This window comes from Anomaloglossus baeobatrachus, chromosome 1 (assembly GCF_048569485.1).
Source record: "Anomaloglossus baeobatrachus isolate aAnoBae1 chromosome 1, aAnoBae1.hap1, whole genome shotgun sequence".
Taxonomy (NCBI): domain Eukaryota; kingdom Metazoa; phylum Chordata; class Amphibia; order Anura; family Aromobatidae; genus Anomaloglossus; species Anomaloglossus baeobatrachus.
The window spans coordinates 571062867-571088674 of NC_134353.1; the positions used below are offsets into that span (position 1 = coordinate 571062867).

At 45.0% G+C, this 25808-nt stretch overlaps 1 protein-coding gene across 1 annotated transcript in view; it reads right to left on the reverse strand.

Annotated features, from left to right (window-relative positions):
• The window catches only part of KDM4C (lysine demethylase 4C), a 480711-nt gene that overhangs the window by 358856 nt on the left and 96047 nt on the right, over nucleotides 1-25808 (reverse strand). The window contains exon 6 of the mRNA XM_075317453.1: nucleotides 17156-17205. Coding sequence (XP_075173568.1) covers nucleotides 17156-17205 — 50 coding nt within the window. The remainder of the gene's footprint in view (nucleotides 1-17155; nucleotides 17206-25808) is intronic.

The following is a 25808-nucleotide window of genomic DNA, read 5'->3' on the forward strand; positions in this document are numbered from 1 at the left end:
ATCACACTTGGCCATGCTCTCTAATTTATTGGAGCAATAGCCTCACTGAGATCTTGGGACCCAACTCCTGCTTAGTAACAGTGCAGAAACGTCTTCCATCTGTTCATGGCTTTTGTTTAGAGGTGGACAGGACGACAGCACGGTATTGAAGGGAGGATGGATGGGGTCATGTATCGCAAGATTCTAGCCAACAACTTCCTCTCAGAAAGCGCACTGAAGATGGGTCGTGGCTGGGTCTTCCAGCATGACAATGATCCAAAACACACAGCCAGGTCAACTAAGGAGTGGCTCCGTAAGAAGCATTTCAAGGTCCTGGAGTGGCTTAGCCAGTCTCAAAACCTAAACTTAATAGAAAATCTTTTGGATGGAGCTGAAACTCAAATGTTGCCCAGTGACAGCCCCGAAAACCTGAAACCTCTGGAGAAGCTCTGTATGGAGGAGTAGGCCAAAAATCGATGCTGCAGGGTGTGTAAACTTGGTCAAGAACTACAGGAAATATCTGACCTCTGTAATTGTAAACTAAAGGTATCTGTACCAAATATTAAGTTCCGCTTTTCTATTGTATCAAATATTTATTTTATGCAATAAAGTGCAAATTAACCACTTAGAAATCATACAATGTGATGGTCTGGAATTTTTTTTATTCTGTCTATCACAGTTGAAGTGTACCTACAATAACAATTACAGACCTCTCCATTCTTTGTTGGTTGGAAAACTTGCAAAATCAGCAGTGTATCAAATACTTATTTTCCCACTGTAATATAATATTATACACACACACACACACACACACACACACACACACACATCCAGTGACAACCAAAAGGGTAACAATGTTTTGAACCTTTGGTTTTCAGTCTCCATATCTCACCATCCACTATAGCTTTGAGCATGACACTACATTCATCATTCATTTTATAGACAATCATCTTGGCAATCTCATACATAACTTTGACTTACAAATATTTAACATATGATTAGTTATGCAGATTCTTATCATGTCACGGCATTGTTACCGTTTTGCTTCTAAAAACCTAAAACTTCATTTGTATTTTCTTAGTATTTGTAAATCTATATTTGTCTTTCAAACACTGCCTGAATCCTGCTTTGCATGCTCCTGATCAGATTCAGATTCAATCATGTCTCGACCAAAATCTGATCCCAGGCCTCTTCTACACATTCCCAATATTGGTGCATACTAGTCGAATCACTTGGGCATGTATACAGCTTTCTCTTCAACTCTACCCACAAGTGTTTGATTGGATTAAGGTATGGGGGCCATTCCAACAACTTATTTATTGTCATTGAACCATTTCTTCGCCAACTTCGACGTATGCTTTGGATGGTTGTCTTGCTGGATAACTAAGTTGTCTTTTTCAAACTCATAGTACCTCAAGGGTACGAAGTAACTCATCTTGTAGGATTCTCACATATAGCTCAGCATTGAGACCACCATCAATCCTAGTCAAGTATCCACGCCTTAGCTGTGAAACAACCTCAAATCATCAGGCTTCCTGCACCGAATGTGACAGTTCCTTCAATTTCTCGATCTGTTAGCCCCTTTTTCCTTTGTTTTTTAAAGACACATGTGTTTTTGGTGCATTTATGCGGTGGAAACACATAAGATGTATATGTAATCCACACCTAATACCAGGAATTTTCAAAAACAAAACTTTATTTAAAGCACGGCACACTAAACAGAGAATTACTGCCACTTCAAAAACGCAATTAAAATTCTACAAAGTCAAATATTCAAGGGATACTGATCATGGGAACGTAGCCTTAGAGGCACATGATGGCTGATTAAATCAAGTCATGTGTGGAGAAAGATGTATGCTTGGCGCGTGAGCACACATCACAGGAAGGGACACAACATATAGCGTAAATATATGTCATCTGTCTTGAAGGGTTTAAAAGTCATATTTAATTCTTGTAAACTGATCTAAAATTACCCATTTAGTATGCTAAAAATATTACACTGAATATTCTTTAGCCTTTTAAAATAAATTACAGTTGAAGTAAATAAAAAAAAGAAGGGAATTTTGTTTACTTACCGTAAATTCCTTTTCTTCTAGCTCCAATTGGGAGACCCAGACAATTGGGTGTATAGCTACTGCCTCCGGAGGCCACACAAAGTACTACACTTAAAAGTGTAAGGCCCCTCCCCTTCTGGCTATACACCCCCCCGTGGGATCACGGGCTCCTCAGTTTTAGTGCAAAAGCAAGAAGGAGGAAAGCCAATAACTGTTTTAAATACAAATTCAACCCGAGAAACAACCTCGGAGAACTGAACTGTTCAACATGAACAACATGTGCACCCGAAAAAAAAAAAAAAAAACAAACTTCCTAAGAAAACAGGGCGGGTGCTGGGTCTCCCAATTGGAGCTAGAAGAAAAGGAATTTACGGTAAGTAAACAAAATTCCCTTCTTCTTTGTCGCTCCTAATTGGGAGACCCAGACAATTGGGACGTCCAAAAGCAGTCCCTGGGTGGGTAAAAGAATACCTCGTGATAGGGCCGTCAAACAGCCCTTTCCTACAGGTGAGCCACCGCCGCCTGAAGGACTTGTCTACCTAGGCCGGTATCCGCCGAAGCGTAGGTATGCACCTGATAATGCTTGGTAAAAGTGTGCAGACTCGACCAGGTAGCCGCCTGGCACACCTGCTGAGCCGTAGCCTGGTGCCGTAATGCCCAGGACGCACCCACGGCTCTGGTAGAATGGGCCTTCAGTCCTGATGGAATCGGAAGCCCAGCAGAACGGTAGGTGTGAAGAATTGGTTCCTTGATCCAACGCGCAAGGGTGGATTTGGAAGCTTGTGACCCTTTACGCTGACCAGCGACAAGGACAAAGAGTGCATCCGAGCGGCGCAGAGGCGCCGTGCGGGAAATGTAGATCCTGAGTGCTCTCACCAGATCCAATAAATGCAAACCTTTTTCAAATTGGTGAACTGGATGCGGACACAAAGACGGTAAAGTGATATCTTGATTGAGATGAAAGGAAGATACCACCTTGGGAAGAAATTCTGGAATTGGACGCAGAACTACCTTGTCCTGGTGAAACACCAGGAATGGAGATCTGCATGATAACGCCGCCAGCTCGGACACTCTCCGAAAAGACGTGACCGCCACTAGAAAGGCCACTTTCTGTGAAAGACGAGAAAGGGAAACCTCCTTCATAGGCTCGAAAGGCGGCTTCTGGAGAGCAATTAGAACCTTGTTCAGGTCCCAGGGCTCCAACGGCCGCTTGTAAGGGGGGACGATATGACAAACCCCTTGCAGGAACGTGCGTACCTGAGGAAGACGCGCCAGGCGTTTCTGAAAAAATACGGATAGCGCGGAGACTTGACCCTTAAGGGAGCCAAGCGACAAACCTTTTTCCAACCCAGACTGCAGGAAGGAAAGAAAAGTAGGCAATGCAAAAGGCCAGGGAGAAACTCCCTGAGCAGAGCACCAAGATAGGAATATCCTCCACGTCCTGTGGTAGATCTTGGCGGAGGATGGCTTCCTAGCCTGTCTCATGGTGGCAACCACGTCATGAGATAAACCTGAGGCCGCTAGGATCCAGGACTCAATGGCCACACAGTCAGGTTCAGGGCCGCAGAATTCAGATGGAAAAACGGCCCTTGAGACAGCAAGTCTGGACGGTCTGGTAGTGCCCACGGATGGCCTACCGTGAGGTGCCACAGATCCGGGTACCACGACCTCCTTGGCCAGTCTGGAGCGACGAGAATGGCGCGGCGGCAGTCGGACCTGATTTTGCGGAGCACTCTGGGCAACAATGCCAGAGGTGGGAACACATACGGTAGCCGGAACTGCGACCAATCTTGAACTAAGGCGTCTGCCGCCAGAGCTCGGTGATCGTGAGACCGTGCCATGAAAACCGGGACCTTGTTGTTGTGCCGTGACGCCATCAGGTCGACGTCCGGCATCCCCCAGCGGCGACAGATCTCCTGAAACACGTCCGGGTGAAGAGACCATTCCCCTGCGTCCATGCCCTGGCGACTGAGAAAGTCTGCTTCCCAGTTTTCTACGCCTGGGATGTGAACTGCGGATATGGTGGATGCCGTGTCTTCCACCCACGTCAGAATCCGCCGGACTTCCTGGAAGGCTTGCCGACTGCGTGTTCCCCCTTGGTGGTTGATGTATGCCACCGCTGTGGAGTTGTCCGACTGAATTCGGATCTGCTTGCCTTCCAGCCACTGTTGGAAGGCTTGTAGGGCAAGATAGACTGCTCTGATCTCCAGAACATTGATCTGAAGGGTGGACTCTTTCCGAGTCCACGTACCTTGAGCCCTGTGGTGGAGAAACACTGCTCCCCACCCTGATAGACTCGCATCTGTCGTGACCACTGCCCAGGATGGGGGTAGGAACGACTTTCCTTTTGACAATGAGGTGGGAAGAAGCCACCACCGGAGAGATTCCTTGGCTGCCTGAGAGAGGGAAACCTCCCTGTCGAGGGACGTCGACTTCCCGTCCCATTGGCGGAGAATGTCCCATTGTAGTGGACGCAGATGAAACTGCGCAAAAGGAACTGCTTCCATTGCTGCTACCATCTTCCCTAGGAAGTGCATGAGGCGCCTCAAGGGGTGCGACTGGCCCTGAAGGAGAGATTGCACCCCTATCTGTAGCGAGCACTGTTTGTCCAGTGGAAGTTTCACTATCGCTGAGAGAGTATGAAACTCCATGCCAAGATATGTTAGTGATTGGGTCGGGGTTAGATTTGACTTTGAAAAGTTGATAATCCACCCGAAACTCTGGAGAGTCTTCAGTGCCACGTTCAGGCTGTGTTGGCATGCCTCTAGAGAGGGTGCCTTGATAAGTAGATCGTCCAAATACGGGATCACGGAGTGACCTTGCGAGTGCAGGACTGCTACTACTGCTGCCATGACCTTGGTGAAGACCCGAGGGGCTGTCGCCAGCCCGAAAGGTAGAGCTACGAACTGCAGGTGTTCGCTTCCTATAACGAAGCGTAGAAAACGCTGATGCTCTGGCGCAATTGGCACGTGGAGATAAGCATCCTTGATGTCTATTGATGCTAGGAAATCTCCTTGAGACATTGAGGCGATAACGGAGCGGAGAGATTCCATCCGGAACCTCCTGGTTTTTACGTGTTTGTTGAGCAGCTTTAGATCCAGGACGGGACGGAACGACCCGTCTTTCTTTGGCACCACAAACAAATTGGAGTAAAAACCGTGACCTTGTTCCTGAAGAGGAACAGAAGTCACCACTCCTTCCGCCTTTAGAGCGGACACCGCTTGTAGCAGAGCATCGGCTCGGTCGGGCGGTGGAGAAGTTCTGAAGAAGCGAGTTGGAGGACGAGAGCTGAACTCTATCCTGTACCCGTGAGACAGAATGTCTCTCACCCAACGGTCTTTGACCTGTGACAGCCAAATGTCGCCAAAGCGGGAGAGCCTGCCACCGACTAAGGATGCGGAGAGAGGAGGCTGAGAGTCATGAGGAAGCCGTCTTGGTAACGGTTCTTCCGGCTGGCTTTTTTGGGCGTGAATGAGTCCGCCAAGAATTTGAGCCCCTCTGATCCTTTTGAGTCCTTTTGGACGAGTAGAATTGGGACCTGCCTGAGCCTCGAAAGGACCGAAAACCAGACTGTCCCCTCCTCTGTTGGGGTTTGTTTTGTCTGGGCTGAGGTAAGGATGAATCCTTACCCTTGGAGTGTTTAATGATTTCATCCAAACGCTCACCAAACAATCGGTCACGAGAAAAAGGCAAACTGGTTAAGCACTTCTTGGAAGAAGAATCTGCCTTCCATTCTCTCAACCACAGGGCTCTGCGTAAAACCACAGAGTTGGCTGACGCCACCGCCGTACGGCTCGTAGAGTCTAGGACAGCATTAATCGCGTAAGACGCGAATGCAGACATTTGAGAGGTCAAGGGTGCCACCTGCGGAGCAGATGTACGTGTGACCGTGTCGACCTGTGTAAGCCCAGCTGAAATAGCTTGGAGTGCCCATACGGCAGCGAATGCTGGCGCCAACGACGCTCCAATCGCTTCATAGATGGATTTAACCAGAGCTCCATCTGTCTGTCAGTGGCATCTTTAAGTGCCGCCCCATCTTCCACTGCAACTAGAGATCTGGCTGCAAGCCTGGAGATTGGAGGGTCCACCTTGGGACACTGTGTCCAGCCCTTGACCACGTCAGGGGGAAAAGGATAGTGTGTATCTTTAAGCCGTTTGGAAAAACGCTTATCTGGATAAGCGTGGTGTTTCTGGATTGCGTCTCTAAAGTCAGAGTGGTCCAGAAAAGTGCTTAATTTACGCTTGGGATACCTGAAATGGAATTTCTCCTGCTGTGAAGCTGCCTCCTCCGCAGGAGGAGCTGGTGGAGAAATATCTAACATCCTATTGATGGACGCTATAAGATCATTCACTATGGCGTCACCATCCGGGGTATCTAGATTGAGAGCGGCCCCAGCATCAGACTCCTGATCAGTTACATCCGCCTCATCACACAGAGAGTCGTCCCGCTGGGACCCTGACCAGTGTGATGAAGTTGAGGGTCGCTCATAGCGAGCCCGCTTAGGTTGTCTGGGACTGTCGTCCGAGTCAGAGCCGTCACCCTGGGGTGCATGTGACACCCCCGGAGCTAGGAAGTGGTCCAGCTGAGGGGGACCAGGGGGCAATGAATCAACAGTGCCCATGGTCTGAGTTACTGGTCTAGACTGCAATGTTTCAAGAATTTTAGACATAGTCATAGACAATCTGTCAGCAAAAACTGCAAACTCCGTCCCGGTCACCTGGACAGCATTCACAGGTGGATCTCCCTGGGTCACCTCTAGCAGCGGCCCCGGCTGAGCAATTACCACAGGGGCCGAGCACTGCACACAATGGGGGTCAGTGGAACCTGCCGGTAGAGTAGCCCCACATGCGGTACAAGCAGCATATAAAGTCCGTGCCTTGGCACTTTTGCTTTTTGCGGACGACATGCTGTTGTCTCCTTGAGAAATCTAAGGAGGGTATATAGCAGAAAATCACCAGCGACTGTACAGTGCAAAGTATTGCCAGCACAAAATACAAAGTACACTATGGCACAAGTGGGGGAGAGCCCTTGAGGGCTGCTTACCGCCCGCTGAAAGCGGGTGTGAGGTCGTAGAATCCCTTGTCTGAGTCTCCCCGTCTCCCCTCTGCAGCTCAGCGTGCAGGCAGGAATGGCTGCCGGCGTCCTGTGAAGAGGGGCGGACCGTGGGCGTCACAAACAAAAGTGCGGGAAACTGCGTCCCACTGTGCCTAGTGTGAGGGCTGGAGTATGTAAAACAGACTCCAGCTCTTAGCGCTGCTGGTCTGTACAGCGTCCCGCCCTCCTCCTGACTGGCAGGTCTGGGGGCGGGAACGATACGAACTAGGCCGCAAAAGCCGGGGACTGTAGTAATCTAGCGCGGCCGTCATATATGCACGGCCAGCGCGGAAGTCCCCGGCGCACCACAAATCCCAGCCGCGACGCAGTAAAAACTGACCCCCGCGGCCGGATCGGCCGATCGTACTAAGTCACCTCACTCAGCAGAGCTGTAGTGAGTAACGGCACAAGCGCAGCAGCGCTGTTTACCCCGGCGCACTAACACACCCAGCAATGCTGCAGTGTGCGTGCGATAAGCACGGGGACACGGAGTACCTTGATGGAGCAGGGTCCTGTCCCTGAGGAAACTCCGCTCCGAATCCAGCAGATCCTCCAGGGGCTGTGGATGGAGCACGGCCTCAGTGCCCGGAGACCGGTAAAGTCCCACTTCACCCAGAGCCCTAATGGGGATGGGGAAGGAATCAGCATGTGGGCTCCAGCCTCCGTACCCGCAATGGGTACCTCAACCTTAACAAACACCACCGACATAAAGTGGGGTGAGAAGGGAGCATGCTGGGGGCCCTCGTATGGGCCCTCTTTTCTTCCATCCGACATAGTCAGCAGCTGCTGCTGACTAAACAGTGGAGCTATGCGTGGATGTCTGGCCTCCTTCGCACAAAGCATAAAACTGAGGAGCCCGTGATCCCACGGGGGGGTGTATAGCCAGAAGGGGAGGGGCCTTACACTTTTAAGTGTAGTACTTTGTGTGGCCTCCGGAGGCAGTAGCTATACACCCAATTGTCTGGGTCTCCCAATTAGGAGCGACAAAGAAATCTGAATAGCTGCATGAAGTGGAAGATGCCTCTTTATTACCTCTTTATTTTAGAATTGTCATATTGTAAACTACTAATTGCCATTTATAACTATGTATCATATTTGGTTACCCTGACTGTAGGTCTTTAAAGTTTTTCTCAATCTTCAGCAGCAAAAATGCAGCAATGCAATCACATACAGAAAGCACTAAGGAAAACTTTCATCAGCAAGAAACAACAGCGCAATATCTAGGCTAAACTGACAAGTAATTATTTGCTGCGCTAATTTATAGCTTACAGCTTTCAGCAATACACAGGATAGAAAATCCGTTAAACTGGCACGATTACAAACTAGCTAATAATAATAAAAACAACAATAACAATAATTAGCTACAGGGGGGGTTCTAATTCATGAGGATTTGTGTGGTGGCGAGACAAGAAGCTTATTCGCAAGATGTGCGACTTTCTTTACTCATTACCTCCCTTAACACATACTTGACTTCCTCTGGGTTTTTACATTTTACTTTTCAAAACACAAGTAATAAGTAAGGAGGTCAATTTTCTAAGATGGCTACATGATTCGTACATACCAATGGAAATGCACATTTCAAAGTAATGTGAATATACTAAAAAATATTAAAAAGTTGGAAAACCATGGAAAAGCTACATCAAGCAATACGCTTCTTTAAGGAACTATTTCCCAAGTTCAATAACCACTATTAGGCTATGTGCGCACTAGAAAAGTGTTTTTTTACAGAAAATTTCTTGAGAAACTTCTGGGAGTTGAAGATTACCGCACCTGTGGTAAAAAAAAACGCACCAAAACCGCAGAAAAAACGCATGCGTTTTTCCCGCAGGCTGGTCCCTGCGTTTTTTTTATGCTGTAACTGCAATAAATAAAATAGATAATAGATAATCGATAGACAGATAATGGATAGAGGGAAAGATGGATAGATGAATAGAGAGATAGATAGATAGATGAGAAAGACCTATATAATGTCCCACCCCCCCTGCATTTTCTAAGCTGGCACCCTTTAGTGACTTTCATGTGGCACTAAAGGGTGCTTAGCCTTGTATTTAGCCATAAAATAAATAAATAATTAAAAAGAAACTGACGTGAGGTCCCCCCATCTTTTGTAGCCCGCTAGGGTAAAGCAGACGGCTACAGCCTGCATACCACAGCTGGCAGCTTTACCTTGGCTGATAATCCAAAATAGAGGGCACCCCACGCTGTTATTTTACATTAAATAAATAATTTAAAACAAAAAACGTGGGGTCCCCCCCAAATTGGCTCACCAGCCAAGGTAAAGCAGACAGCTGTGGTCCGGTATTCTCAGACTAGGGAGGTCCACTGTTATTGGACACTCCCAAGCCTAAAAATAGCAGGCCACAGCCACCCCAGAAGTGGTGCATCCATTAGACGTGCCAATCCTGGCGCTTCGCCCCAACTCATCCCGTTGCCCTGGTGCATTGGCAAACGAGGTAATATATGGAGTTGATGCCAGATGTGTAATGTCACCTGGCATCAAGCCCTAGGGTTCGTGATGTCATGCGTCTATCAGATACCCGACATCACCAACCCAGTCAGTAAGAAATAAAAAATAGACAACAAAAAAAAAAGTTTTATTTGAAAAAACACTCCCCAAAACATTCCTTCTTTCACCAATTTATTGAAAAGAACAATCAATTCCACGTCCGGCGTAATCCAATAAAGGGGGGGGTCCCACGGCGATCCATACCATAGTCACTGTCCCAGTCAATGAAGAACAGAATGTTCCCCATTGGCTGGGAGAGCAATGTAGTGACCCGAGCTAACATTAGTAGCCCAGGTCACTGCAGAGGATGACGAGCCCTGCTGTCAGGAGGATAGATGAGATCATTACCTGCTATGATCATTTCCTGTACTGCTGACGTCAGCACTGTCACTGACGTCTATGCCCGCCGCATTGTCAGCAGTATCGCGAGAGCCTGTGACGTCACCGCTAGTGACAGTCTAAGGCTGCTCGCGAGATGGGCATAGACAGCAGTGACCGTGGTGACGTCAGGAGGCAGGAGATCATCACAGCAGGTAATGATCTCATCTCACCTCCTGACAGCAGCGCCCGTCATCCCCGTGCCTCCACGCACTGCTGTGTGTCAGTGTCTGCCTGCGCTGCTGATACTGCGGGCAGACACTGACACACTGCAGGGCTGGCAGCGGCGGGGCTGGAGCGGGACACAGATTGCACGGGCACCCGCCGGAGGTCACACGGAAGTGCTTCTGTGCGGCGTCCAGGGAGTGTGACGTGTGTGTTTACTCTGCTCCGCTTCCTCTTACTGGCATAATAACATCACTCCCTGCAAAACCGCAGGCAGCGATGAGCATTACCGCAGGTAAATAGCGGCTATAACGGGGGTATACCGCACATCATTTGCTACCTGCGGTATACCCCCGGTATTTCGCGATTACATTACAGTGAATGGAGTGAAATACCGGGGGTATACCGCAGGTACCTGCGGAAAAGAAGTGACATGCACATTTTCTCAAGAAATTTTCTCAAGAAATTCTTCAGAAAGAATTTTCTTGAGAAAAAAAACGCAGTGTGCGCACAGCTATTTTTTCTCCCATAGGTTTTGCTGGGAAATGTCTGCAGGAAGATTACAAAGATTTCTCAAGAAATTTCTGCAGCAAAACCGCGGGTAAAACGGCCTAGTGCGCACAGGGCCTTAAACTGTACTGGAAACCGTTTGAGGCAACATGCAAGACCAAAACACGTAGATGAGCATTCATTTTGACAACATACATTTACCAAATACAAAGTTTACTTTAATTCTTGTTATTGATTCATCTTCTAGGATATGCCTGTGAAGAAGTGTAATTTATGAAATAGGGCGAGAAGACCACGGAGTAAGGCTAGCTGAACGGCTGAAACTCTGCCTACCTGTGGCCAAAGGCCAGACTATTATGAAACAGAAATGTCCAGATATTGACCACTGTAGGTAGGTGGAGTTTTGACAGCACTGCCATCAACACTGGCGAGTAAAACCAAGCAAGTAGAACACGATAAAAAAAAATAAAATAATAAATCGCATTCAACTCAGGCCCATGTTACTCTATGGATCCACTCCAATGTGCAATTTTTTCTCTCAGGCCTAATCGGACTGAGAAAACTGGCAGCATGCTGCGGGTGGAATTCAGATTCATTTTCACTCGGACCCATACAAGTCTTTGAATGCAAGAGAAACATCACACTGCACTCACATTACAGGGAAGTGCAGTGCAATAATCTCATCAGCTGATAATAGAGGAGATAAGGAGATTAGTCCCCTCCCTCTCCTCCACAGCTGTGCTCCAATGGCAGCATCACATTACAGTATAAATGATACTTGGCTCACACTCTCAGCAGAGCGTGAGTCGGGGGTCATTATCATAATGCATCCGATGCTCTCGTATGATATGCTAAATGCCAGTGTCTCCTTAGCCTTATATTAATAGATAATCCCTTTGTACATGGTTCTAGCCTATACGTATTGGCACATAGGTTCTATACATTTAGCAGTATAAATGTGCTTTAGTAGGCAATTATGAGAAGTGATATTACATATTAGTTAAAAGAGGTTTTCATCCCCAGGGCAAATTTTCATAAAGCGGTGAATACGAAGTGTTGAATATGCACACTGTTAGGATGTTGCTTTGTTAGCTGGTTCAAGCAGTCATGTAACCACAAGTAAATAGAACTGAGAGGAGTGGATGAGGCACTAGCCGACAGGTGACGACAAGAATGTAAATCACATACAGTCACCTGATAACTCCTGCAATTGCCACTTGACCAGCGCAACCAAATTTGGCAAGCTGCATTAAATCTTGAAAATTTGACCTGGAGTGAAAAACCTCTTTAAATGCTAATCAAATTCTGAAATGTTTTACCATTATACAGCATATATACTGTAGATTTTATAGTTTTCCTTTTCATTTCAAGTCTGTGTGCTTACATTTTTAGCCCAATTAATGCTTAGCGATTATTTTATATTGGGTCATGTGCACCAGCAAAGATTCTCTGGCCATAAGTAGGATTGAGTTTTCTCTCCAACAGAAAAAGTTCCTAAAATATATCAGTGAATGAAAGGGACCATATCTCAAGCCATGTGGTGGCTTTTTCTATAAAAGATAAAAACTTAAAAAAAAAAAAACCCTGCTTACAGAACCAAAACAAGAGCAAAAAAAATGTCACTTTTGACCTGGTGATGGGTCCTCTTTAATTAGACTCAGATAGGGAAAAAGCTGTAATAAAATGTGTTTTAAGACATTGTTAGATACAGACGATGGATGTGGGGATGCTGGGTAATGTCTACCTAAGTAAAGCTTTGTTTGCACTTGAGAATATTTAAAAGACTAAGATTTTAGTGTTAAAAATACTAGCCTTCTTACAAAATAAAGAAAAAGGAGATAAAAGTAACTCTGAAAAGTTATCTTTTTATTGCATTATTTGTTAAGGCTTTCTAGAATATCTAAGCAGCTGAAGGGCAAAAATCAAATGACTTTATTAGATACGCGGCCTAATGTCTTGCAGATAAAATATTTGTAGGTGTTACAGTCAATCAAGATTTCAGAAGAAACTAGAGATGAAAAGCATCCAGGCATAAAAGGCAAGTGTGATAATTATGATGTGCAGACAAGATAATGGAAAATATTCCAGCCTTTGTTTGGTATTATGTATTGAGTGCAGACTTGACCTGGACAACTGGTGATGCCTCATCACATTTTACACAGTCAACAAAATTAATGAAATACTCATTGTTTTATCACTGTAATTACTTAACAGAATTTAATTATATCTGCAAGCATCTGGTCAGTGTGTATTGTGTAACTGCTATTCAGTTAATGGGTTTCACTTAGATTTCTATTCATTTAAATAAGATTGTATGTAATGTTCCCTGGGAAGAAGCACAGAAAACTGCACTGTCATAGTATTCACAACTGAGGATCAGAATGGCCTCTTTGCAAACCATAGGGTTTGTATATATACAGTGCAGGCCAAAAGTATTGGCACCCCTGCAATTCTGTCAGGTAATACTCAGTTTCTTCTTGAAAATGATTACAATCACAAATTCTTTGGTATTATTATCTTCATTTATTTTGCTTGCAATGAAAAAACACAAGAGAGAATGAAACAAAAATCAAATCATTCAACATTTCAAACAAAACTCCAAAAATGTGTCAGACAAAAGTATTGGCACCCTTAGCCTAATACTTGGTTGCACAACCTTAAGCCAAAATAACTGAACAACCTCTTCCGGTAACCATCAATGAGTTTCTTACAATGCTCTGCTGGAATTTTAGACCATTCTTCTTTGGCAAACTGCTCCAGGTCCCTGAGATTTGAAGGGTGCCTTCTCCAAACTGGCATTTTGAGATCTCTCCACAGGTGTTCTATGGGATTCAGGTCTGAACTCATTGCTGGACACTTTAGTAGTCTCCAGTGCTTTGTATCAAACCATTTTCTAGTGCTTTTTGAAGTGTGTTTTGGGTCATTGTCCTGCTGGAAGACTCAAGACCTCTGAGGAAGACCTAGCTTTCTCGCACTGAGTCCTACATTATGCTGCAAAATTTGTTGGTAGTCTTCAGACTTCATAATGCCATGCACACGGTCAAGCAGTCCAGTGCCAGAGGCAGCAAAGCAAACCCAAAACATCAGGGAACCTCCGCCATGTTTGACTGTAGGGACCGTGTTTTTGTCTTTGAATGCCTCTTTTTTTCCCTGTAAACTCTATGTTGATGGCTTTTCCCAAAAAGCTCTACTTTTGTCTCATCTGACCAGAGAATATTCTGCCAAAACGTTTTAGGCTCTCTCAGGTAAGTGTTGGCAAACTCCAGCCTGGCTTTATGTCTTGGGGTAGGAAGTGGGGTCTTCCTGGGTATCCTACCATACAGTCCCTTTTCATTCAGACGCCGACGGATAGTACGGGTTGACACTGTTGTACCCTCGGACTGCAGGGCAGCTTGAACTTGCTTGGAGGTTAGTCGAGGTTCTTTATCCACCATCCGCATAATCTTGTGTTGAAATCTCTCGCCAATTTTTCTTTTCCTTCCACATCTAGGGAGGTTAGCCACAGTGCCATGGGCTTTAAACTTCTTGATGACACTGCGCATCGTAGACACAGGAACTTTCAGGTCTTTGGAGATTGACTTGAAGCCTTGAGATTGCTCATGCTTCCTCACAATTTGGATTCTCAAGTCCTCAGACAGTTCTTTGGTCTTCTTCCTTTTCTCCATGCTCAATGTGGTACACACAAGGACACAGAACAGAGGTTGAGTCAACTTTAATCTATGTCAACTGGCTGCAAGTGTGATTTAGTTATTGCCAACACCTGTTAGGTGCCACAGGTAAGTTACAGGTGCTGTTAATTACACAAATTAGAGAAGCATCACATGATTTTTCAAACCGTGCCAATACTTTTGTCCACCCCTTTTTTATGTTTGGTGTGGAATTATATCCAATTTGGCTGTATGACATTTTTTTTTTTTTTCATTGAAGACAAATTAAATGAAGATTATAATACCAAAGAATTTGTGATTGCAATCATTTTCAAGAATAAACTGAGTATCATCTGACAGAATTGCAGGGGTGCCAATACTGTTGGCCAGCACTGTAAAAACCTACGAGACTAGTTTAGTCAAGTAGAACACCAGTAGGTAAGTCACTAGGAAACTAAGTGAATAAGCGAAAGTGTCCACAATCAGGACCCACTGTGTCCTGGACGCAGCAGGTCCTGACCTGAAGGGCCACAAGTCTCCTCCGCAGGAGACCGTCGATGCTCGTGCCCACAATCAGAGTTTGGGGCGCTGCGGTCTCTCATCTTGTTCTCCCTATGGAGGACGCTTTCAACTCCACAGCAAAGAATTTACATGCTTGCAGCTTAGAAAGCCGCACCGCAAGTCAGTTTTCCCTAAAGTAAACTGAATAGTAACATTAGCATAGAGAACAGAGAGAGGGAGGAGCAACAGGCAGGGGGGAGGGAATCCATATGAATTCCCACCCAGAGATTATCTGCTCCGTTGCAACTGCCACTCAAGAAGCTGATGATTTTTTTAAAGATTACTTTCTTGGATTTGAAAGCCTAACCTAAACATCCAATCTGACCACTAATGGTATGTAGATAAGCAGCCTGATAGTGCCAGTATAGAACTGTCATTAGCCTACATACGAAAATCCTGGTGATTGGTTCCCTTTAAGGGACACCAAAAGTGCATCTTTTCAGGATTTCCTTAGTACTGCACAGATGTTGGAATCGTCACCCATGCATGTAATTACATTATTACATATGCAATACTAAGGAAATCCTGAAAACATGTACTGTTAGTGGCTCACTGCGACTAGATTGGGAGAACACTGCTCTACGGACTTTTCATAGCGAGTTCAGCCAAGCAACTCCTAGAAGTGGCAGTTGAAGGCCAACTGTAGGTAATTACAGAGAACTCCGCAGTAAGACCAGTGAGGAAAGCAGATTATGTCATTACATGTCTCACACTGATAAACCTGCTCTTACCTATTGTTGTATCTTGTTATTCTTTCACTTGCATGTTACTACATGCTTAGGACTCAAAGATATACAGGGGGAAAAATGTACATGCTCCCTAAGGTTGACTCTGGGAGCTGTGAGAGATTACAAAGTAATCACACACTGCTCCATGCACTAACACTTCTTCAGCTTTCATATAAGGAGCCAGTGTAAGTAGAGGGGCAGTATAGCAGAGCTGAGCTTTCTCTCATTAAAAACACTTCTATGAGTTTTCCTCTCATAGTGCTGTCAACTCAGCTGTACTGCCCCCTAAGCCCAGACTGTAGTGATGAAAGCTAAAGAAATTTTAGTAAAACACACGTCTGTATATGCCTGGCACTGTAATCAAATACAGCTCAAAAGGAAGATCAGTGAGAGCAGACTGTCACTACATGTCTCACACTGGTGTAAGCTGTCGTGGGAGCATATTATTCCTATCCAGCATATTCCTGCCTGCGTATGACTGGTTAATTTTATACAGGGATAAGCAGTACAAGTCCCAAGAAGAAGACTCTCAGGAAGATCAAGCCTATGGATCTTAACAGCTCATTTACATAATGAGAAAGTGGGTTTCTCTGGAATATGTGTAGATTTGTATTTTAAGCTTGGTTCACTGTCCATTATTTGTACTGCTTGTGTGTACATTGTATTGTCTGTAGGTAATTACCCCCTGTAGTGTTCCTGTCCATAAGTCTGGGGGAGGGGGCCTGGGATCCACCTACTATAAACTCTCTGCTTACCTGCGGGATTAGTCAGTCTGTTTGAGAACTTTAAGAGAGAAGTACTAAGATTGATTATCTGGGATGAAGGTGCGACTCCTCAGAGAGACTTGGACATTTATTTATAGTTTTCTGGACTATATTCATGTTTCTTTAGTATTTTTACCCTCTATATGGTTGATTATGTTATGGACAATTTGATTTGCTTGGTATAAATGCTCTTTGGTTTGTACAGCCATCTCTCGCTCTGTTGATTGTGTGATATGGGAGAAGGACCCCGTCACACAGCGATTAAGGCATTTGCGTTTCTCAGGCTCACATGAGGTCGTGGCGTCATGCCAGCCACGCGTCCAATCATTTCAAACTTCTCTTTCCCCTCCTTCGGGCATTTAAATGAAAATCAACAGAAAGTGAGAGTTACGGCAGACTATAACTTCCTGTTGATTACTCCTGCATTGGAAGGCGGGGAGAGAGAGGTTGGCGGTGGTTGGGTGCAGAGCTTGTGTGAGATTACAACCTCATGGGAGCCACAGGAATGTGAGCGCCAACACCACTGGAACGGCGCAGATACGGGAAGTCAGTATAAGTCTTTTTATTTTAATTGGGAGAAAGGGCTTGTCCTAATAGTGGACCACTCCTTTGATCATAAAATATAAAAAAAAAAACAAGACACAATTAGTAGAAATTGTTGTCTTCTGAAACTGTAAATTAAATTTTAATATGGAACTAAAATTCTAACAGGATTACAAACATGCAAATTATACAACCAAATAAGCACACAGGCACAATATTATTTACCTTGAGCCAGCCTTTCCAGTCTCTTCCCATGCTCTGGTGGTATAGAATACCTTTTTGAGTAAAGAAAAATATATTAGTTAATCCAAAATTATTGGTTAATCCAAAAAAATTTTTAAAATGTATTGGTATAAACAAAGCATTGCCAAATTGGGATTTCTAGGCTCCTCCTGATTGTGTGTCTTGGATGAAATCGTAAACCTGCTACTCATTTTTTATTCCTTATTATTGTCTTCTTTGTTTGGTGAGAGTGACAAGTGCAATTAATCTCCTCAAGCAAATTTTCTTTCATCACTTTAACCCCTTCACAACCTTGGACGGAAAGATCCATCATTGTGCCCTGGTACTTAAAGACCCATGACGGATCTATCCGTCATGGCGAAATCGCGGCACTGGAGCCCTGATGACTGCGATCGGTTCACACAAACCGAAGATTCGGGAAGGAGGGGACCTGTACCTGACCACAGGAGGGATGGTGCCTCCTCCCTGGACCTACGGAGGATGTCATTGGCTGACGAATGCCGCTCAGCCAATCACAGCCAGTGTAATGTTTTAGCCATTGAAAGTGGCTGAAACATTGAAATCCAGCCATGGTCAGTGCAGCTGTAGCACTGGCCATTAGCTGGAGCTGGATGACCTCAGCTGGATCACGCTCCCCCTGCTCCAGCAGCTCTGATTGAAGAGACTGGTCTTGTGACCGATCTCTCCAATCACCGTGGACCTGTTGCCAGTGACCGCCCCCCTGAGCTTCACTTGTCAGTCCTGAGCACGCCAGTACAGTGAGTGTATACAGTGCAATGGCAGGGCAACAAACTCCGGTCCCATGCTGTTATGTGACCAGAGCAAGGGACCCGGAAGTTGCCGCACTGCCATTGTACTGTATCAAACCGGCGAAAAACCTCCCGATCCGCCGCCGCCCTCCTACATCTGCCACCGCTCTCCCCGATTTGCTGCCCACACTCTCACCTCTAACCCCCGTGATCGGCTGCCCGCCCCCTCATCCCTGTGATGTGCTCCCGGCTGCCCGCCCCCTCCCCCTCGTGATGTGCTGCCCGCCCCCGCCCCCTCCCCCTCATCCCTGTGATGTGCTCCCCGCTCCCCACCACCTGTCACCCCCGTGATGTGTGCTCCCTCACCTGTCACCCCCGTGATGTGTGCTCCCTCACCTGTCACCCGCGTGATGTGTGCTCCCTCACCTGTCACCCCCGTGATGTGTGCTCCCTCACCTGTCACCCCCGTGATGTGTGCTCCCTCACCTGTCACCCCCGTGATGTGTGCTCCCTCACCTGTCACCCCCGTGATGTGTGCTCCCTCACCTGTCACCCCCGTGATGTGTGCTCCCTCACCTGTCACCCCCGTGATGTGTGCTCCCTCACCTGTCACCCCCGTGATGTGTGCTCCCTCACCTGTCACCCCCGTGATGTGTGCTCCCTCACCTGTCACCCCCGTGATGTGTGCTCCCTCACCTGTCACCCCCGTGATGTGTGCTCCCTCACCTGTCACCCCCGTGATGTGTGCTCCCTCACCTGTCACCCCCGTGATGTGTGCTCCCTCACCTGTCACCCCCGTGATGTGTGCTCCCTCACCTGTCACCCCCGTGATGTGTGCTCCCTCACCTGTCACCCCCGTGATGTGTGCTCCCTCACCTGTCACCCCCGTGATGTGTGCTCCCTCACCTGTCACCCCCGTGATCTGTGATCCCTCTCCCGTCACCCCCGTGATCTGTGATCCCTCTCCCACCTCTCACCCTCCCCGATCTGCTGTCTCCTTCATCTCCTGTGATTTTGCTGCCTAGATCAATCCTGTAAGGTAACTATCAGCAATCTCACCTCCCACTCCCCCCCCCCATTCCCACCATCACCCCCTTCCCCCCATCCTCCGCCGCTCCTGTATCCACTGCGTCCTCTCCCATCCGCTGCCACCCTATCCCAGCCGCCGCCGTCTCACATTCACAGATGCTCCCTTTATATGCCGCTGCCCCCCCCACCTGCTGCCCCCCCATCTGCCGCTGTTCTGATCCACCCTGTAAGTATTGTTCATGGCTCTTTTCTAACTATCCCCAATCGCATCTCCCACTCCCTCTCCCCCACCTGCTTGCCGCCAAGAGCTGATCAGCTACGTGATTGGCTGATCAGGTACGTAATTGTTGCTCGAGTTTTTGCATTTTTTTGGGCACTCCAAAAAAAAAAAAAAGACAAAACTTTAACAATTAGGTACCTGGTCAGCAATAGTCCTGCAGTCGTACTTGACTTTGGACAGGACTTCTTTTTTTCCATCCCACCTAGTCCGTCCCCCCCCTTTTTGCAGAACATCTGTGCATGCACCCCGATTTTTTTTCTATGCCATGGGGGTCTAGTTTCCAAATGGGGTCACATGTGGGGGAGTTCGACTGTTTTGGCACCTCCGGGGGTCTCCAAACACAACATGGAATACTCTAATTATCCCAGACAATTTTGCGTTTGAAAAGTCAAATGACGCTCCTTGCATTCAGAGCCCTGCTGTGCGCCCAAACATTTGATCTCCACCACATATGAGGTATCTGTGTACTCAGGAGAAATTGCACCATACATTTTCTGGTGCAATTTTTCCTGATACCCTTGTGAAAAAAAGCTACCTGGTTAAAGTAACAATTTTGTGGTAACATTTTTTTTTTTATTATTATTATTTTCACGGCTCAACTTTATTAACTTTTGTGAAGCCCCCAGAGGTTCAAAGTGCTCAATAAACATCTAGATAAATTCCACGAGGGGTCTAGTTTCCAAAATGGGGTCACGTTGGGGAGCTCCACTGTTTCGGCACCTCAGGAGCTCTCCAAACGCAACATGGTGCGGCTAACTATTCCAGCTAATTTTCTGTCGAAAAAGTCAAATGACGCTCCTTCCCTTCCGAGTCCTGCCGTGCGCCCAAACAGTGGTTTTTCGCCACATATGTGGTATCTGCGTGCTCAGAAAAAATTGTCCAACAAATTTTGCGGGTTCATTTAATCCTACTACCCTTGTGAATATGCAATATTTGAGGCTAAATTAACATTTTTGTTGCAAAATGTAAAATGTTCATTTTTTCCTTCCACATTGCTTTAGTTACTGTGAAGCACCTGAAGGGTTAATAACCTACTTGAATGTGGTTTTGAGTAGCCTGAGGGGTGCCGTTTTTGGAATGGTGTCACTTTTGGGTGTTTTGTGTCATGGAGACCTTTCAAAATCGCTTCAAAGGTGATGTGGTCCCTAAAAAAAGTGGCTTTGTAAATTTTGTTGTAAAAATGAGAAATTGCTCAAACTTTGAACCCCTATAACTTCCTTATGTTCTGATATAAAGTAGATATGTGGGAAATGTTATTTATTAATTATTTTGTGTCATATGTCTCGCTGGTTTTAGAGCATAAAAATTAAAAAGTTTGAAAAGTACAAAATTTTCGCGAAATTTCCGTTTTTTTTTCCCCCACAAAGAAACGCAAAAAATATCGGCCTAAATTTACCACTAACATGAAGCCCAATAGGTCACGAAAAAACAATCTCAGAATTACAGGGATCAGTTGAAGCGATCCAGAGTTATAACCTCATAAAGTGACACTGGTCAAAATTGCAAAAAGTGGCCTGGTCTTTAGGGTCAATATAGGTTAGGGGCTGAAGGGGTTAATATCAATTTTAACAAGTTCTCATCACTACACTACCTCTTCAGGTTCAAATAGAACGTGCCACCCTCCAATAAGACATGTAAAAGGAAGTACCACAGGATCATGATTCCCAACCTCCAAAAGTTTATGGGTCCCGCTACACGTAGTGACGTTCCAGCTATCTCGACAACGATACGACCTGGTCAGGATCGCTGGTATTTTGCTACATGGTCACTAGCGAGCTGGCAAACAGGCAGATCTAATTAACGACGCAGCAACGATACGGCGATCCGTATAACGAGCTCGGCGGTCGTTGGGACTCAGACCTCGATAGAGGCGTAGTGTTTCCACCCAGGCGTGCATTTGCGTTGCCTTTTCCACACCCTTCTGCTCTGATTGGTGGCCACTACTGCTGCGCTGTCATTCTTGGATTGGGCGACCTTGCCATTAGAAGGCAACGCAGTAGCGCTTCCTTCCTTTGTTATTGAGCGCTACTGCAGTTGTATTCTGAAGTTAAGATCGTTTAAGGACCTTGGATGACTTAACAGTCATGTGACATGATGTGCGCAAAGGTCTCTAAATTGCAAGAGTCTAAAAGAACTGGAGGAGACAGTCTGATATGAAGGACTGGCAAAAGAAGGAAGCAAACTGGGCAATTTCGTAGGGCCCCCAACCTTGGTGACATCACGTCATTTGACTAGGTTGTCACCAAAAGGTCTCAATTGCAGGAATATAAAGCTGAATAGGAGACAGGCTGGCGTGTCTGTCTGTCTGTGTGTGTGCGCGTGTGCGTGTGCGATCTGCTGTCTAGATAGCTAGTAGATAGATGGATAGAGAAAAGAAATAGCTGGAAAGATGAGAGATAGGTAGCGAATAGATAGATAGAGTGAGAGACAGACACATACATGTGTTACACACAAGGTTTGGATAGTTATGTTGATGTTCCAGAATGTGATATGACTATGTTTGAATAAATGTTGATTTTTATTTTTTTTTTATATTCAAAAGTAAATGTGGATTGTTGTTCATGGAAAAAACACATCCCCGGAAAATAAGGCCTAGCCCATCTTTCAGATCAAAATATACAAGCCCCTGTCTTATTTTCAGGTAAACACAGTACATAGTTAGTGCTAGTATATACTAGAAAAATGCCAGTGGCAGAAAAACTCGCAGAAAATATGTTAAATGGTTGGTTACGCTTGCTATGGTTACATTTTTCAGTGCTGAACACTGCCTCACAGTCAGACTGTTCTAGTTGTCCATAGCAACCAATCAAAGCAACCAATTCAATGCAGAAAACTACACTCTGAATGCTATAGGCAACAAAGAACAATCTCACTATGAGGCAATTTTCATAAATGAGGCCTCAGTTACTTCTGCACTGGTTGTTGACAGCCATTGCTATAATTACAGACTTTAGAGTGACTTATCAGGTTGCCCCACCATAGTTACTATATGATTGCTGCCCCTAGAGAGCAACCCTTTTGCATTCAACACAGAAACACGCATTTTCTCCTTTACATTCTATAGAGCCTACATTGGGGGGGAGGGCAAATCTCATGAAGGGAGAGGAAGTTTTAAATTTTAAGGTTCGCAGTATTTTTAGTCTGGTGTCTAAAACGGGCTGTGCAAAAATTCACTTAAAATCGACTGAAAACTGTGGTTTTTCATTCAACAGACTACCACATGCAGATTTTCTGCTTTATATACAGATTTAGATGTTCACGTTCCACTGTGTAACTAACAATGGAAAGAAACATTGTAGAAATGCTTTAACATTATTATTTGTTTTCATTCATTATATTATACACACACACACACACACACACACACACACACACACTGTATATAGATACACTACTCAAAAAAGTTAGGAATATTTGACTTTCAGGTGAAATTTATGGAAAACGTAAAAAGTTCACGCTACAGTGATATTTTATTCTGAAAGTAGGACGTGTAAGTAGAAGCATGCATAACTTGTCATGTAGCCTTCAGTATCAATTACAGCTTGACAACAACGTCTCCTGCTGTTCACAATTGGAGAGAGTCTGCTGAGACATGGCATCTTTTTTTTAATTCTTTTATTTTTAAATGGGGCAAAAGGGAGGTGATTTGGACTTGTGGGGGTTTTTTTTGGGGGGGGTCCATATATTTAAAAACTTTTACTTTTCATTGTATTTACTAGTACCCTTAAGGGACTTGAAACTGCAATCATCCTATTGCTTATCTTGTCCAGAGCAGTGAATTAGCATCGCTCTGTACAGCAGAAATTATGACTTCCTATGAACGATGGCTCGTCCTGCCAGCATTCACAGGAAGTTTGTTAATACAGACACAGAAGTCATCACAATCCATTGGAGCTCTTGTCAACTGGCAGTCTATGGGAGTGAAAAATGATATGTGCTCCCTGCCAGCACGTGTTAAACCCCATTGTCAGTGATTGACAGCAGGATTTAGCTGGTTAACAGGAGCGGGCAGTTTTCTTATTTACCCACAGCTCTTCGAGGCACATGTCAGCTGATCAGATTATTCGACATATGCTGGGAAAGATGTCAGCTCTGTTTGCAAGCCTGCATCAAAGCAAGGGCCATGACCTATGATGTAAGTATACGTCATAGGTCGTGAAGGGGTTAATGGTGTTACTCTTGTAGAGGGGGTTTGTCACTAACATTCACAAAGTGTAGGGCAGTTCTGTATTGACTAGACACACCTGCCCACACTGTAACACCACCACCTGTGGTGACAACAGTGGCTGATGCAAAGCGCTCTCCTTGATGTCTCCAACATAATCGGCGGCCATCAGTTCTGATCAGCATGAGTCAACTTTCATCCGTGAACAGCACTGTGGCCCACTGGTCCGTTCTCCAGGTTAGACAGTCCCTGGCCTACACTAGACAATGACGCCTGTACCTGATGGTGTGGTCAGGTATCCTTGAGAGCGTCTAGCATGCAGACCACACTGATGTAAATTATTTTGAATGGTCTGACATGACACTTGGGTGCCGCTCACCTCCCTTAATAGTGCTTGGAGTTCTGTGGCATTAATAATTCAATTCCAAAGGACACGGATCACAATGAAGCAGGTCATCAGTGTGGGATATGGCCAAAGGAAGTCCACTTCTATACCTTTCTGTGACTCTTGCAGTCACTCTGTTGCAACCTGCTGATGACAATCTGTGATACTCTAAGCTCCATGGCCACTTTCGTCTGAGAACATCCTGCGTGAGCCTTACAATGGCGAGGTACTGTTGATCAATTGTTAGGTGTCGTCCTGGTCTCCTGATGTCAAAATGTGAATAGCATGATGAGGTGGAGTGTTTAAATACAAATTCTAATTGAACCCCTGAAATTAATTTGATCAAACACCTCCTGTGAATCTTGCAATTAACCTCCTTATTAACCCTACAATGCGTATCGGGGGCCTTTTAGGTATTATCTGGAAAATTACTTAAGTTAGAATTTTGAAACTCTAGGTATTCCTCAAGTATGTCATTGTTGGTAACATCCAGTTGTTCACATATTTTTTTTGATAGGCATTTTGGTGCAACAATGCTTTTTTGGGGAAAACAACATCTGTACGGAACGGGGGCCTTTTAGGCCCCTGCTATTTTTATCATGTACTCAGCAGTGTTTATGTCTCAAGTTACTTTATTTGTAGTCAGGGTTGCTGGTGGAGGGGCCGGCGGTGGATCATGCCATCTGAGGATGTCATATGATTTTGGGAGGGAGTGATAAGGTCATAACATCATCTCAGGTTCTTCTGAACACAATAATGAGCTGTGTAGAGAGTACAGAGGACAGGATACAGTGTGAGCTAATTGCGGAAGGACCTGTGATATGATATGATGTTGAGAGGATGTTTGACTCATTTTCATTTTCTTGGTTTCTATAAGAAGCTTGTAAAGGGTAGAGCTTGTGAGGCACAAAATCCAGAGAATTGTACACTACCAAAGAGAAAGTATAAAAAGGTAAGAGCTGCTGAGGGTGAGAGGAGGATGGGGGGGCATTTTACCCTTACAGTGTGTCACACACAAGCAAATAGTAGACAACCCTGATTGTATTCATTGTGTTTTCTTTTAGTTTGCTAACATCTAGTCAGCAATGGCACAGTCTTCCTCTAAGTGTCTGACTGACCAAGATATTGAAGCAATTATGTTTCAAAGTGATGATGAAAGTGAACTTTGTCCGATGAAGACCTGCCACTAGCTAATCAAACATCCTCATCCAGTGATTCTTCTGATGATGAAGTGGATCCAGTGGATCCTGAAGAATTGATAAGTAGAACATCCAAAACTAATGTTTTTTGGGACAGTAATCCTTTATTAGTAGGATATTCCAGGGCCAGGAGAAAGAAAACGAAAGCGTTGTTTCATTTGTCCAAGAAACTTAGAGAGGAAAACTGTGCGATATTGTACCACTTGTGGGGAAAAAAGTCTGTAAAAAACATTCTTCAGAAAAGAGAACATGTGAAAATTGTTTGGAAGACCAATAACATTGAAAAAAAAAAAGTTAGAAAAGAAATGTAGCTGCAGCTAGTTTACTCTAGATTTATATACCTTTGTGTGTTTTTCATATCTTTGTTTGAGATTTGGAAAAAAATATTTTTGGTTTTCTGCAAAAAATAATTAAAATGTTGTGCATTATTCATATCTTATTTTGCAATTTTGAAATAAACTTGTAAAAGTTATTTATGTGAGTTTTTCCATATGATTTGCATGGGGGCCTAAAAGGCCCCTGTTACGTAAAAGTGTAGATTTGTGACGTCACGCATGCTAGGGTTTAAAAACAGCAAGTTGTGCAAAAAGTACTGAAATATTGAACAGTTGGACATGTGCATTCAAATTTTTAGAGATGGTCACATTAATTTCACCCCTGAAAAGGTTAGAGGGCATTTTAGGATCATTCTGAAATTTCACCCAAAATCCAGATCTCTAAACTTTGAGTAGTGTATATATAACAAAATAAAGTTTGTTTAATCTAACAAAAAACAATCTATCCAAAAAAAAAAAAAAAAAAACGAAAGAAAACAAAAGCTCATATCTT